General features: G+C 35.3%; 4 protein-coding genes and 1 long non-coding RNA gene across 7 annotated transcripts; 3 read left to right on the top strand and 2 right to left on the bottom strand.

Moving 5' to 3' along the window:
• Positions 1–53: 53 nt before the first annotated feature.
• On the bottom strand, positions 54–6933 carry LOC123672541 (intraflagellar transport protein 88 homolog). Of its 2 annotated transcripts, none has more exons than XM_045606682.1 (13): positions 6664–6933; positions 6123–6412; positions 5656–5851; positions 5296–5513; positions 5006–5237; positions 3774–3921; positions 3524–3717; positions 2689–2875; positions 2348–2607; positions 2112–2293; positions 1172–1350; positions 502–672; positions 54–350 (listed from the first exon to the last, which is right to left on the bottom strand). In XM_045606682.1, exons 1-13 carry the CDS (start codon positions 6790–6792, stop codon positions 217–219), a joined length of 2520 nt encoding a protein of 839 aa, XP_045462638.1. In that variant the 5' UTR covers positions 6793–6933; the 3' UTR covers positions 54–216. The 2 variants fall into 2 exon arrangements, with proteins under 2 accessions (XP_045462638.1, XP_045462639.1); XM_045606683.1 differs by having other exon boundaries at positions 54–338.
• Positions 6934–7114: 181 nt separating this feature from the next.
• Positions 7115–11544, top strand: LOC123672542 (zinc finger protein 260-like). Its single transcript, XM_045606684.1, has 11 exons — positions 7115–7442; positions 7536–7839; positions 7902–8230; positions 8506–8718; positions 8772–9029; positions 9380–9592; positions 9650–9803; positions 9959–10177; positions 10868–11013; positions 11065–11225; positions 11287–11544. Exons 1-11 carry the CDS (start codon positions 7293–7295, stop codon positions 11441–11443), a joined length of 2304 nt encoding a protein of 767 aa, XP_045462640.1. The 5' UTR covers positions 7115–7292; the 3' UTR covers positions 11444–11544.
• A 794-nt stretch (positions 11545–12338) lies between these two features.
• Positions 12339–14410, top strand: LOC123672544 (hypoxia-inducible factor 1-alpha inhibitor-like). Of its 2 annotated transcripts, none has more exons than XM_045606686.1 (5): positions 12339–12908; positions 12981–13243; positions 13294–13588; positions 13766–13936; positions 14000–14410. In XM_045606686.1, the coding sequence occupies exons 1-5, from the start codon at positions 12777–12779 to the stop codon at positions 14150–14152; spliced, it is 1014 nt and encodes a 337-aa protein (XP_045462642.1). In that variant the 5' UTR covers positions 12339–12776; the 3' UTR covers positions 14153–14410. The 2 variants fall into 2 exon arrangements, with proteins under 2 accessions (XP_045462642.1, XP_045462643.1); XM_045606687.1 differs by having other exon boundaries at positions 12770–12908; positions 12959–13243.
• LOC123672548 lies at positions 14177–14580 on the bottom strand. Its single transcript, XR_006746326.1, has 2 exons — positions 14498–14580; positions 14177–14441 (listed from the first exon to the last, which is right to left on the bottom strand). It is a non-coding gene; the product is annotated as an uncharacterized LOC123672548 (long non-coding RNA).
• Positions 14581–14630: 50 nt separating this feature from the next.
• LOC123672546 (MICOS complex subunit MIC19) lies at positions 14631–15555 on the top strand. The gene is made up of 3 exons (XM_045606691.1): positions 14631–14859; positions 15009–15241; positions 15299–15555. The coding sequence occupies exons 1-3, from the start codon at positions 14751–14753 to the stop codon at positions 15494–15496; spliced, it is 540 nt and encodes a 179-aa protein (XP_045462647.1). The 5' UTR covers positions 14631–14750; the 3' UTR covers positions 15497–15555.
• The last annotated feature ends 22 nt before the right edge of the window (positions 15556–15577 follow it).

The raw sequence follows: 15577 nt of genomic DNA, 5'->3' as shown, positions 1-15577 counted from the left end.
TCAGGAAAAAATCTGTATAATTTAATTAGCTACTTTTATGGAATAACTGATTCTTAACAGAAATATCTTTACTTCACAATTAAAATATTTTTTATAATATCAATATATCATCTAAATACAATCAAAAGTAGCAGGATTCGAATTTTTGAATATTTAAAAACTTATTCAATTATATTTGTTTGTTATATTATGACAGAAAATATTTAATTCAGTGTATTACTCAGGTAGAAGATCATCACCCAATTCTTCGTTATCAAAATCTTCGAAGTCAAGAGGTTTCCCCATTCCTGTTCTAGGTCTTGTGGGTTGGGGCCCTAATGGATCCAAGTATGATGTATCTGTAAAAACAGCTTATAAATTAAAATAAGGTAGCATCTTAACAGAACCTTCAAGCGCTCCATTCTAAATAAAAAAGTTTGATAATAATTCCCAGAGAATAAAAAAAAAGGATTAAACAACCATGATAATATTTCTGTAAAAATTGTTCAATACGAAACTAACCACTATTTTCTAATCCAGAATCATTGCTTCCTGCACTGTTTCGCAAATCCATCATTCTAGAGGAATCTAAATTTCTACCAGCTGAATTTCTTGGACTAGACACATTTTCCAAAACTACGCTGAATCCTGAACTAGCACTAGATGTTAAACCTCTGCTGGTTCTTCTAGAACCTGAAAAAAAATCGCTGCTTATTAACAGGCTCACTCAGCTCTTATCTAAATGAATTATTTTTCTTTTCTATCTTTCCAGTTCACCCGTTGAAGTACTATTGAATATACAATTTTCACGCAGTGGTTCTGTATTCCATTATTCATTTTATAAATGTCAGTGCTTCCTTCATATTTTAGTTTCATGAAAATCCCCACTGGATAACTCCACAATGCTTTGATGAAGCGGGAACCGAAAGAGCTATAACAACCATCTCTTGCAATCATGCAGATTCCCTGTACGCTTTAAGGAGGTTACGATAAAGCAGCGAGAGGCTCTAGGGGTATCCTTTATAAAACACACACCCGCAAATAATAAAAAGGGGATTGAAAAATTGAGAGCGAAGGTCAACTAGAGGTTGCATAACGCCTTTTCCTCACGTGACGATTTCTGCCGGTGTACTCGTACCACAAATTAAGTAATTATTTAATGTGTATGGTAGTCTCAATTTGTTGAACTTACCCGGTCGACTGCTGTTTACTCTTTCCCTTACTTCCTTGGTCCTCTCCAGCTTTTTCAACTCCATCACATAATCTTGGGCTTCTCTCATGCCTAAATCACTACATAAACGAACCAAATACCGAAGACACTCTGCATTTTCTGGAAATTGCTTGTGAATAGCTTGGTATAGTGTTAAGGCCCTGCAAAAATGACTAGTAAACTACAGGGTCATAGAACACATCTTTTAAAATATTTTCGGAAAAAATATTGATCAAATTTCTTAATATAGCAATATGGCTTCGCCAAAGGGTGCTTCCATGTCCTTCGCTCTTTAAATTATTATTGGTCTAGTAACACTATTTATCCTGAGCAGTATATTCGAGAGGTAGGACCAGTAGAATACGGACTATTGAGGTCACGGTTACACCACAGTTGCGCATGAGCAAGGTGGACAGTATCCAAGAGTGTCCCAAGAACTTTACGTTTGCTTCTGGACAAGATTAAATTCGTATAGGACCATCAAGGGTAAATTAGCATGAGAATTGTAGAAGTTAATGCAGTTACTAGATTCTTCTGACACACACGCAAAACTGAAGTTCTTTAGATTTCAGAATGTTCTGAAATAAAAGCAGAAATGACAAAACAAAAATGATTCATATAGTACAAATACCCATGTCAATTTCAATAATAACATAACATAACTACACACATAGACCTAATATCCATTGATATAATATCCATGGATATTAGGTCTATGACTACACAGTTCATATGGACCTATCACTGCGATTGGTCTCAAGAATCGGTGGCTGCATTCTGATTGGCGCACTCCAAACCACTCCCATAAACACGAGTAGGATCGATTCAAGATCACAAAAATCACTTTAGCGATTTCCTTTGTAAATACGGGGAGTGACAGACCTGTATTAAGACATTCAGACCAAAAATCAACATCATTTACCTGTGCATGTTCCCGCTACGCCTGTAACAAGCAGCCACCATCATGTTCCATTTGGGCTCGTTAGGTTGCATGATTGCAGCCTTCTCGAAGTAAACCAAAGCCTTCTCTACCACTTGCATCTCGATGTAATACGACCCCAACCATTCGATAACAGACAAATTCGCCGGAAAGTATCTGAAAGACTATAGAACATACTTTTTTTTTGGCCTTCCATCCAAAACCACAGAGCAACGTACCTCTAGATGATAGTGGTAGGCCTGCTGTTTGTCCCCTTCTCGATCGTACAGTTCTCCCAATTTTTGCAAGGCTTCAGCGTCAGCAGGCACCAGTCCTAAGAGCTGCTGGTAGGTATCGGCTGCAGCTTCAGCGTCTTGCATCAGGTCTAGAAGATGGCCGGTCTGATAGATCACACATGGGAGAAGAGCCAGGGAGCCGGTGAACTGCTGGAAGCATTCCAAGGCCCTCTCGAAATGACCTTGGTTCTTCAGGGCCAAACCTGCAAGTTGCAACTTGAATGAAAAAAAAAAACCACCAAGAATTTTAATACATAATCTCATTAAATCAAGGTGAAACTCACCTAAGTTATAGGTGGCTTCAAAATGATTGGGAGCCAGTTCTAGAGCCGTTTCGAAGCAGTTTATGGCCTTTTCTAGTTGTCCTTGAGCCATGAAGCAGGCACCCAAATTCACGTAACCTTCAGGTGTCTTAACTATGGATGACTCAACAACTTGCCCATAGGTTAAGGCAGTATCGTAGTCACCTTGCTAAAATGGAACGCAACTCAATGAGGGTTTTGAAATGTGTATAATCCAAGTTATTTAGACTAAAAAAACCTGTTCAGGGCTTTTTTAGAAATTGAGGGAGGGAGGGATCAAATGATTATCCCCTCCCTCGCGGTCCCAAGGCTTAATTTCTCTCTCTCTCTCTCTCTCTCTGATATTAGAGTCAATGATCTGCACCGCACGACAGTTCAAGGGCGCATCAATGTATAATTAGATCATTGATCCTGTGTGATAACCTCAAAATTTAACATAAAGCTTTAAATATTCATTTTATATCAAAACCCAGAATCCCAACATCGTCGGTCTTGGGTTAAGTAAAAATTGGGTATTTTTTCTTGGATATTCATTTTGCCAAGACAACAAAATCACGCTGGTCTACCAACCTCTGCATGTTGATTACTAAAAACAGAGAAAAGTGAAAACCACTCCTCCAAATGAGGTCAACCCCGCCCCTCTGCGCCCACTTATAGTTCCCCTAGCCTTATTTCTAGAGAGGTGGGAGGCAACCACGACACGCCCAGTTCACTCACCAAGAAATATATGAATGACAGGTTAGGTTAGGTTAGATTAGTTCACTCACCAAGAAATATATGAATGACAGGTTAGGTTAGGTTAGATTAGTTCACTCACCAAGAAATATATGAATGACAGGTTAACGGCAGCATTTATCGCAATGTTCGAATCCTTCTCGAAGGCCTTCAGCGTGCTGACGGCCTCAGGTAGTTGTTTCTGTTTCAGGAACATAACCGCCTTGTTGATCTCCAGCTCGGACGCAAGTCTGGCGTATTCCGACTTCTTGATTGTGGCCACGCACCAATCGTAACCTGTCGATTTCAAGGTTAAGCAGGGGTGGGGGATATTTGCCGGAACCGGTTCATACCTGCGCTGAAGGAATCGCCAATCAGAGGCGCGATCAGTTTGGCCGCGTTCAGGATGCAATATTCGGCTTCTCTACGCTTTTGAATTTCGTATCTGTGCAGATCGTCGTTTCTGATCGCTCTTGCTATGAAGGATTCTTCGGGGTTGTCCTAAAACAAAGGTTAGAATTCAACAAAAATGTAAAAATGTTGATAATGTGCAAAAATTCTCGTGATCTGTCTGAGTAAACAGGGTGATTCACCGCCTATTAGACGTTTATGGAAAACTAATCACAATTTTGAGCTGAAAATTTGCATATTGGGGTTTGAGACAATTATCTTTCTCCCTAAAATATCTTCTACTACTAAAGGGTGTTTTTTAGAGCTATAGTACTTTAAATTGCAATAAAACAACGATGGATTATTCGATTGACATGAATTTTATTGTGGCTTATCCGCATAGACCTTCACAGAAAGTAATCTAGCGGTGTTAAATCACAAGATCTTAGAGGCCAATTCACAGGTCTAAAACGTGAAATTAGGCGGTCACCAAACGTGTCTTTCAATAAATCGATTGTGGCACGAGCTGTGTGACATGTTGCGCCGTCTTGTTGGAACCACAGCTCCTGGACATCATGGTTGTTCAATTCAGGAATGAAAAAGTTAGTAATCATGGCTCTATACCATTGACTGTAACGTTCTGGCCATCATCGTTTTTGAAGAAGTACGGACCAATGATTCCACCAGCCCATAAAGCGCACCAAACAGTCAGTTTTTCTGGATGTAAACGTGTTTCGACATACACTTGAGGATTAGCTTCACTCCAAATGCGGCAGTTTTGTTTGTTGATCGCTAAACAAAATAAAATGGACGCAGTGAGCGATACATATTCCGCACAAAACCATTATTTTCGAAATGAAATTGCACTATTTGCAAGCGTTGTTCAGGCGTGAGTCTATTCATGATGAATTGCCAAACCAAACTGAGAATAAATCACTTGACAGCTGTTAAATCGGTCGCCATCTTGAACAGTAATGCCAACTTAAAGTTATATACCTCAAAAAAAAACCCTATACTTTCTTATTTCAAATGGCACACCCAGTATTTTATTGCATCGGTAGATAGCTTTTTTGATGACAATTTCGGCCATATGCCATACCTTGGGTAAAACCTCAAGGAACTAGTTTTCCATAAACGTCTAATGCGCCATCCCGGTGAATCACCCTGTATAGGTAAACAAGGAGTGAGAACCCACTTGCTCCACATTGTACTTGTCCTCATCGTCCATATTCATAGGGACAGACAGGAGCGAATTGAAGGCGTTCTTCATCTGATCCGTATCCTCCAAAGCTCTACAGCAGACCACCAGGTGAAGACCAGCCCTATGACAGGCCTGTTCGCTCATAATGTACTCCAAATTGGTCACGGCCTCTATCCACTGGCCCATCTTGATGAACACCATGGCGATGTTGTGCATTATCTTGATCCTGGGAAGAAAAAGACCTTGAACAAAATGAGCTTCTATGGTTAGGCTATAAGTTAAACCTCAGGTTCTTGTGTACGTTGGACATCTGGTCCAGGGCCATCCTGAACATCTTGATGGCCATGTCGTAGCGACCCTGTTTGAAGTAAATGTTACCCATGTTGATCTTGAGACGGTAGCCGTTGGTGAACATTCGATTCTTTATGATCATCTGGTATGTGTTCAGCGCCTCTTGGTATAGTTCGTTGGCTGCGTATTGGTTCCCAAGATTGAAGAGGACCTAAATGAATTGATAGAAGTAATTATTCCGCTCCGCCTATACTAAGTTGAAGAATTCCCCCTCCAATATCACTTTGAAGTAAGGGAAGTACAAGTAGGCGTGTTCCAAATGGAAGAACATTATTTTTGTTTCAAACAAATACCTCGAATGTCAAATCCATATTATGTGTCTCCGCCATCTTCGCTTGCTCTTGAATTTTTATCAGACTCCTCTCTTTGTTTGAGGCCTCTTTAGCTTTGGACAGAGCTCTTCGAAAATCTCCCGCTGCATTGGCTTTGCAAGACTCCTCAACCAGTTCCATGATTTTGGCTTCTTGTTGACGTATCCTTTCCTCAGGTCTAGATTGAAAGAAAATACAATAAAAAATGGGAAAAGCAATGACGAATAAAGAAAAAAGGAATAATAAAAAAGTGTTCCATTTGAAATATCAAAAAACTTTTTGATGAGCGGCAACACTGCAAAAATCCCAACTTAAAAAAAACCGTGTTCCGTATTCTGCTTGAATTTTCTATGGTTCTGGTAACACGATCAACATGTCAATAAAAACATAGATTTTTCTTTTTTGTGGACGAGCTTTTTTTCACACCATCCAGCAAAAAAGTGTCTTACGTATCGTCTTTTTGTAGCTCCAAAGGAGGAACAGGCATTGTGGCTGCCTGAAGAGCTGGATCGAAGGTTCTTCCATGCGATGTGTATCCGGCCCCTCTAACCGCTGTCATAGGCCTGTTGATCAAAACAGTTGCAGTTCCTGATCTAAGGTTGGAAGTTCCCGTCCTTGTCGATGATCGCAAAGTTCCCTTCAAGCTTGACGGTGGTTTTATTAAAGCTGTACTACTGCGAAATTCAGTACTGTTTCGAAAAGGTGTGCTTGGTACTGCCGAGCTTCCTGTTTTCTGAGGCTGAAATCAATTTCCGAACACATAAATTCGAAATGTCTATTACTATTTTTTAATGATTACAAACATTTCTATGCTTCATCATCGAAAATGTATAGTGCATAGATAAAGGTTTATTTTTCTATGGTATAGTGTAAACTCTATGGTCTTCAAGACGTTCTTCGTCAAAATTTTCGAATTTTATTACTTAAGAATGCATGAAGGAAGAATTAAAATGAAATGAAGAATTCAATTTTTATCGCTTTCGTACTCACTTCTATAGCTGATCCTAAATGCATTACTGGTTTCGGAGTAGACATTCTATAAAGTTTATTATTTTCCCCTTCAGTGTTCATTGGAAATTTTTCTTGTTCGGATTTTGCACTAAATGTGGACGATAGCATCCTAATTTCACAATTCTGAAATAGATAGACCTCTGAAACGAATCAAAAACTATACACTTCGTTAAATGATCTTCGTCCTTCCAAAACATAAGCAGAATAACATAATTTTCGATACAAACATTGATTGTTTCCATGACAACGATGCACTGAGAGGATAAATAATGCCTATTTTCTCATTTTATATCGATGATTAAGCATTTCACCCAATTTTCCCTTATAAGACGAATTCTCCCAATTTTTCAAAATTCCCACCAGTTTATAAAAATGTCATTTTATTGGCCAATTCACCCCATTTGAAGGTTATCCTTAAATAATGGCAGTGTCACAAACGTCGAGTTCAAAACGAAGGAATATTTTAATATAGGGTTAAACAAATGTCAAAATTGTTGAAAAGAAAATTGTTTCCATTGTTTCATAGATTGAAGCGTTGTAATTCAAGGCACAAGGTGCTTTTATTTGTTGATTCGGAAAGCTCACATTATCAAAATCGATAATACAATATGGCCTCCACTGTAGATTTATCAAGATACGGAGATTTATGTCGATTATGTGCCACTAAGACAACTCTAGTTTTAGGAATACATATTTTCGAAAATGAAGGTTCTCTTAGAGAAGTTAGAAAAAAAATTGAATGCTGTCTTCCACTCCAGGTATAACAAGAGACAGTAATATTCAAACATTGTCTTTCAAAGGTTGATGTATTGACTGATATTAGTTTCTTGACATTTTTTTATTGCTTGTAGATACACCAAACGGATGCTTTGCCTAAAATGATATGCGAAACATGCCTTTACAAAGTAGAAGTACTTTTTGAATTTCGTGAAAGAGTAGTTAGAACGGAGAAACTTCTTCATGATTTGGTGAAGGAGCTTGATAATGAAAAGTTACAACAGGAAGGAGCTTTAAATGTTATGTCCATGGATCCTAATGGATTAATTATGATACCAGAGCATCATCTCATTGGGCACCAAATACAAAATGTACAGATGGATTTGTCACAGTTGAATCAAAGGAATACTCTTGTGGTTAATCATGGCCTTATTTTAAGTAGGATTCTTTTATTACAGTATGAGAAATTATTTATTTCAATACTTCCTTGTTTGTTTTAGCTCAATCTCATCAATCTGATGTGGATTTGGATCCAGGCAGTCAAAGTTTAGCCAGTTTAGACTTGAACCATCATGATTTCACCTCCCAAGACTTATCCAACCATAGTCTACAAGCCCAAGAAGCAATGTTATTAAATAGTGCCAATACTCATGATCTTCATGATGCTCAATTTACAGAAGAGAATTTAGATATTATACATCAACAGAATATTTTACACCAGCAAAACCAAATATTACACGATCAGTATAGGCTTCCACATGAACTAGAAGTAGACAATTTAACTTTAGAGGAATTATCCCACAGTGATGCTGTGCATCAAATGCAAACGGTAAGTTTCTGAACCCTGTTTGCTTGAAGGACATATTCAAAAAATCATTTTGAAAGTATAAAAATTAGATTGTCCTATTTATTAACATTCTTATAAATTAGACTTTAAAGTAGAATATACATTAATTTGATAAACCAAACCAATTTTGAAAGAAAGAAATGAAAATATCAAATTTGAATGACACATCGGCAACATCGTGAATTGTTGGCAACAATGTTTTGAAAAATAAAATGTGTACATTTAATAATGGTTGCATATGTTTTTTTTTTTTTCAGGAGAATAAAGGGATCAGTCATCAGCTCAGTTATTCTCAAACTAGCAATATACAAGTTGCCTGTGATTCTCAAACTAGCAATATACATGTGGCCTGTGATTCTTCATCCAATGACAATATCAAAATGGAATCTCATAGTCACCACGAAGATAGCAATAATGCGGACAATCACCTTCTCATCGACAATGATAGGCTTAGGAACAATGAAGATAAAGTATGCGTATATCGATCAAAGTTGTGAAAATTTTAAGTATTTTTCTTTTCTAGATTTATCTCCTTCAAGAACATAATGATTTATTAGATAGGATAAATGCAAATACTGCAGAGAATATCTTTTGCAGTGTATGCGGTTCTGAATTCTCAAGTAAAGAGTCTTTCGAAGAGCATTATACCTCTCATTTCAATAAATGCCCAGTTTGTTATATAGTGTTCACAAGTGAAGAAATATTGAACGTTCACATAAAGCAATCCCATGAAACTCCAACTAACAAAGTACAGGAATCTTTGCCACCAGAAGAAATAAAAGTAAGCCGAAATCCAGAATTTCATATCAAAATTCTAATTTTCACCCTTTTTCGAATGCAGAACAATCTTTATGGACCGATTGTAATCTCAGTCCATTCTATGATTTATAACCTATATAATGGCTGTCAAACTAACTTCAAATGCAACTTGACATCAAATGTCAAAGTCCTGTAGTGTCTGAAAAGTTACGGTTAGAACCGGGATCAGCCATGTTGATCCTAAATCTGTAGTGTCTCGAATTGCCAGAATTTCCGGAAAGCGTTGTACTTCCTCTATAGTCCTCATTTCTCTATTTATCTGGTGTAGTTTCATAGTTTTTACTGCTTTACTATATGTATTGTTTTTTATAGCCAATCCGAACAAGATTAAAGAGAGCCCTCAAACCAGCAAATGGAGCTAGTGAAAGTAGTGACGAGAATAATGATGATGATGATGATGGAGATGACATAGATGCTGGACGATTAAACCAAGCAGAAGAAGTGAAAAATGAAATTAAAGACGAGACTAAACCAAACGATGGAGGAAATAACAAGCCTCAACAAAGAAAGAAGTGGACACCAAAGGTACATGTTGAGTTGTTTGAATGGATCTTCATGAAATAAATAAATTTTTCTTATCAGGTTTGCAAAGAGTGTGGTAAAGTGTATACAACAAATTACAAATTGAATGAACACATGAGGAAACATACTGGCGAGAAACCGTACAAGTGTGGTTCGTGTGAAAAAAGTTTCAGATCAAAAATAGGACTTGCACAACATGAGGCAAAACATACAGGTATAAAAAATATCCAATAAATCCAATAAATTTCAAAAAAACTATATAATTGAATAATTTAAACTTTTTTTTCAAATATCCTATTCGACTTACTACTAAATTGAAATTTTGATTTGTTTAAATTATAGTATTCACAAAAATGGGTCTTATTTTAGGACAATATGAATTTTCATGCCCGACCTGTGGAAAAGGTTTTCAATGTAGAAGTTATCTAATGGTACATCAAAGGGTTCACTCTGATATTAAGCCATGGCCTTGTTCTACATGTGGGGCTAATTTCAAGACCAAACAGTCACTATTAGATCATACAAATCGCCATTTAGGAGTAAAACCTTTCATTTGTGATGTTTGTGGGAGAGGTTTTATTACGAAAGGTAAGTTATTCAACTGGCAAAAGTGTAAACCCTTAAGGGTTTTTGCTTTTCACAATGCCTTTTTCATGTATCTCACTCTTCTTTTTTTTGACATTTATTTCAGGGTTGCAAACTTTAAAAATTTGACATTTTTCACAAGTTAATTTTTACGGTTATGTTTATTTGCGTTCCAGGTGGAAAATATCAAACAACTTCAATTGAACTGAAAAAGGCATAGTGAAATAAGGGATTATTGATGAAATGCAGTAAAGTTTATCACTTCATTCAATAAGTTCCAGGCCTATCTAATAAAAACACATTTTTTCTCGAAAACTCAACTTTATTCGTCATCTTTCAGTAGAAAGATTCGTTTTTGCTTTCGAAATAGGCTCTCCTCAGCTAAATATCTTTCTATGGAGCACCTTTTATCTGTGGTTGTTGATGGAGGAGAATCTGCATGACACTCATCAGAAAACAGTGATTTATCAACATATGGAACTCGTTTCATCTATTTTTCAAATAACAAATGTATCGTCACTTAACCTTCAATATTTTGATCCAGACTCATCTTTGCGTTCTGATATTTTGACAAACATCTTTTGAATCTTGGTTCAACAAGAAAAAAGTGTCTCTATTAAAGTCGTATTTAAAATTTTGTAGTAAACTTTCAAAGTTATTACTGTTATTCAAAATTGAATATTTCCTTCTTAGGTTTATGCAAGGCCCATCAGAAAATCCACAATGGTTTGGACAACCGAAAATATTCCTGTAAAATTTGTAATAAAATGTTTGTCTCGAAAAGTTATCTGCAAACCCATTTAAAAATTCATACTGGAGAGAAGCCGTATTCTTGCGAGGTATGTATTTATTTTCCTACTAATCATGAAAATAACTTATAAACATTTCAGGTATGTAATAAAGGTTTCTTGACAAGAGTGGATTTGAAAATTCATTCCACGTTACATACAGGAGAAAAAGCTTATGTTTGTGAGATCTGTGGAAAAGCTTTTGCAAGAAGAGATGCCCTTAGGTGCCATAGAAGATCACATACTGGAGAAAGACCTTATAGGTAATATATTGATTGCTTCACTTGAAATATTTGATAGCTAATTTCACGATTTCTGTATCAGCTGTGATATATGCGGTCAAACATTCACTCAGTTCACTCCGATGGCCATCCACAAGAGGTTGCACACAGGTGAAAGACCTTACACGTGTGAAGTTTGCAAAAAGACTTTTGTCTCCAAATCGACTATGATGTCCCATGCCAAAAAACATGTAACTTGAAAAAAATGCTTCCTAAAATCTACAAGATATATGTATAAGACTGTATTATTTTATTAAGATTTATTTTTAATTTTTTACAAATAAATGTGATCAGAAATTTTTAAGATTGTATTATTTTAGGGGATTTAACTCTGCTAGCGGTTGTGACACTAACACCGTTATCTCCTGGGAAGTGTAACGTGCACCTAATATTCGAAATAGCTGAAATTTGCATGGCATCTTTTATGTCCAAACCTGAATAGCCATTTGTAGATTTTCACGTTTATCCAACATTGCGCATGCTTAAACTCTGAAGAAATTTACATGAGCAGTTAGGCAATCCAACAAAAATAAAATTCAATATGGCGGCGGTTGGCAGCGTAGGTTGAATGAATATGTTGTGTTATTGTTTGTCATTAGAGTATTCTTGTTTCTATTGTGATTTCCTCTGCATTTTTAACTGTGAAGAATGTTTTAAGCCTTAACTAAACTAAAATGCCTATTAGGTGTATTTTAAATCACTATGGCTCGCTATGATAGAAATATTGTCGAGTTTTACCATGTTCACTCTCCATTCAAAGTTCAAACAGCAAAAATTCAGCAAAATTAAGATATAAACTGGCCACAACACAAATGATGTTCTTATAAAGATACAACTTGTTGCGCCAACAAAAAGTCTGGATTGCCTAATAAAATACTAAATTTTCATATTCCAAACTATTCCCAATTAAAGATTTCATGATTTTTGATGAATTTTGAATTCACAGTATTCAGTGCAGTTTAATATCTCTCAATAATTCACTATATTTAATTATAAGGCTGCTAAATAAATGAACCAACTAACCTAACTTATTCACCACTTTCTTCAAAATAATTTGTAATAAGAATGTGAAAGATATGTTACTTTCACATTCGTATGAAACTCTATAAATAGCTTCAGAAATATGTTTCATATGATAACAAACTGATATCAGCACCTTTAAAAATTTAAAGAGCCTCTGAATACAGTAGGTGTCAAAATGAATTTCTCTTTTGACTTGTTCAGATTTTATTATACAGTAAAAATTTCGTAGATATTTCTGATCTACAATAATTATTTTCTGTTTTTACCGGCACAATTAAATTCTAAAAAATAATGACAGTTCCATCAAGCAAATCTGTTTACATATTATTTATACGACATACGTGACTTGCCAGCTTTGATGGTGAAGTGAATGTTACTTCCAAACAAATAAACAATAAAATTGGAAACGTTACTTTAGGGAATCTAAAATGTGGGATTCCCAGTACTTTATCTACCCTTTTTTCTAGAAGAAATAAACAGGGATTCATAGTTGTTTAGGTTACCTTCAAAATGGCTAGTACGTCGAATGAAGAGAAAAAACCCTGGGATTCCAGCAATTTGAGAAAGTATTGTTTGAATTTCGGAGAAGTGCCTAGATTTCATTTCGATGATCCACGAGTAGACGAATGTATACGATCAAATGTGAGTTTAAATAATGTCTGACTCAAATGCTATAAATGTATTCAATACAGTTTGTATTACTATTATTTGTAGAAACCAGTGATAATATTAGGAACAAACCTTGTGAAGCCAGCTGTAGAAAAATGGAATTTAGGATATATGGAACAAAATATGGGCGCAGCCCTGAACACAGTATACTTTTCAAAATCGCACAAATTCAAATATTTCGATGAGAATAAAATGTTAGGTCGATCTAATCCGAAAGGTGTACAATTTACACCACCTATAAGAAAAGAAGATATGCTTATTGGGGATTTTATAAGGACAATGAGAGATTGGAAGCAAGGGGAGGAAAGGTGAAATGTTCTACTTGAAACAATTGATATGAAAAATTCTGTATTTTTAGACTTTACATGCAACAGTCCTTAACTTCAGCTGTTGGTACCAATATAGTCCAAGATTTTGTGAATTTCAATTGGAAATGGATTAGTTCCAAACAAAAACTTCATAAGTGGGGTAAACTCACTTCCAATTTACTATATGTGTCTCAAGAAGGCAATGTAACACCATGTCACTATGATGAGCAAGAAAACTTTTTCGCACAAGTATTGGGCTACAAGAGGTGTATATTGTTTCCCCCCGATCAATTTCAGTGTATGTATCCTCACCCTGTGCATCATCCACATGATAGACAAAGCATGGTAAGAAATGCAACCGCTTATGGTCTTGAAATTGCTAACATAAGAGCTTGAAGTATTTCTTCTAACTTCAATTAGATTCTTCTGTATACAGAATATGGGGATTAAATTAGTGAAACCATTAAATCAGTTCATAAACCACATGATTTTATTTATTTTTTTTACTAAAAAATATTTTAGGTGGACATGGATAAACCTGATCATGTTAGATTCCCAAAATTCAAGGAAGCAAAAGGAGTAGAAGCTGTAATAGGACCTGGAGAGGTTCTTTATATTCCAATTTATTGGTGGCATCATGTTGAATCCTTGATGAGAATGGGGCCAACAATCACAGTAAATTTCTGGTATAAGGTTGGTGCTTTTTTTTTCATTGTTAAATGATCATTCTTTATTTAACAAATCCCTTTGTTTCAGGCTGGACCAACTGTTATTCAGTACCCTCTTAAGGATCATCAAAAAGTGTCTATTATGAGAAATATTGAGAAAATGGTTTTAGAAGTCCTAAGAGATCCAAATGAAGTTGGACCTCTTCTGCGAAATGTTGTGTTAGGTCGGTTTGAGGATTAGGTACAGCAGATTAAGAACTAGTTATATATTTTATCAATTTTATTTATTTATTTTATTATTTAAAATTTTATAATTCAAAATTATTTCCTTATGAACTTACTTGCCAACATGTAGATCTGTAATTGTGACTACTGTATTTTCATTGTATTGAATTTTGTTAAATAATCTTCCCTACATTTTAGGGAAGCTTTATATGTTTTTGAAAAGTCTGACATCGTATTTGAAACTTAACGAATAAAATCCATATTTTCACATAAATTTGAAATTATTTTTTCATCCTTTGAAAGTCCTAAAAAATGAATAGCAACTGTGAATAATATAAAATATAACTTCATATTGAAGTACAGTTAATGGAGAACCAAACATAATCTTTTTTTTCTTTGTCAGTATTTCATTATTCTTTTTTGAAATATAAAAATTCATATCAGAAATTTAATTCGATGAGCGCTAATGTCATCGGAATTCTAACCTAATAATTTTTTTAATCATTTGTCGAATTCTGAAATCTCGATGTCAGTGTCTGAAGGCATTTGATCGCCTATGCATAATTTTCAAAAAATACTTTAAAGCAAACCTTTATGATCTAATAATCCACGAAATGGGTGGAAATACTAGTAGAACAAGAAAGATAACAATAGAAAATGATAATGCAGCTAATGTTATAAAAGTATCTGATGATGTTGTCGAACGCCTTAAAGGAAAGCAGAGTACGTTTTATAACTTTTTTTCAGTAAATATTGATGACATTTGTTCATTCTTTATTAACTGAAAAATGTTTCTTAAAGTCAACCGCTCCCGATCGGTCTGATAAGTTTTCAGTTGGTTATATAACTGTTCCACACTCATTATTTTACAGAACAGGTAAGAAGCCAAGAGCCAGAAGATTCAACATTATCCGCATCAAATAACGTTTCGATTCTTGGAGTTCCTTTATTTCTACAAGAACCTAGTCTAACCTCACTTCAAATTCGACAGCAAAAATTGGAAGAATTGAAGAAAAATGATGAATATTGGGAGAATAGAATAAAAAATTTGGAAGATTGTCATAGGAAAATAAACGATATTATGGAAGATGAATACAAGAAGACGGTAAGTAATGAAGGATAGATATTAACTTAATAAATTTACATTTCTAAATATTTACAGTTGGATAACAAGAAGGTACCATTGAAGGATACAAAAGAAATCTCTAAACTTTTACCCCCATGCCATGAGGTGCAACTGGAAGTTATAGCCTGTTATAAGCAGAATGCGAAGAATCCAATGAACTGTTCAAATATAGTGCAAGCTTTTCAAGATTGTGTAGATGAGAAGAGGACTGATATAATGGCAGGAAGATGTTGAACATAATGAATTATTGGGAAGAATGTAATAGATTAAACAAATACAGAAATATGTATTTAGTCTTCTTGTAAATAACAAAAA

This window comes from Harmonia axyridis, chromosome 2 (genome assembly GCF_914767665.1).
Source record: "Harmonia axyridis chromosome 2, icHarAxyr1.1, whole genome shotgun sequence".
NCBI lineage: Eukaryota > Metazoa > Arthropoda > Insecta > Coleoptera > Coccinellidae > Harmonia > Harmonia axyridis.
Note: the sequence above shows the minus strand (reverse complement) of the source record. Positions and strands in the feature narration are given on the sequence as shown.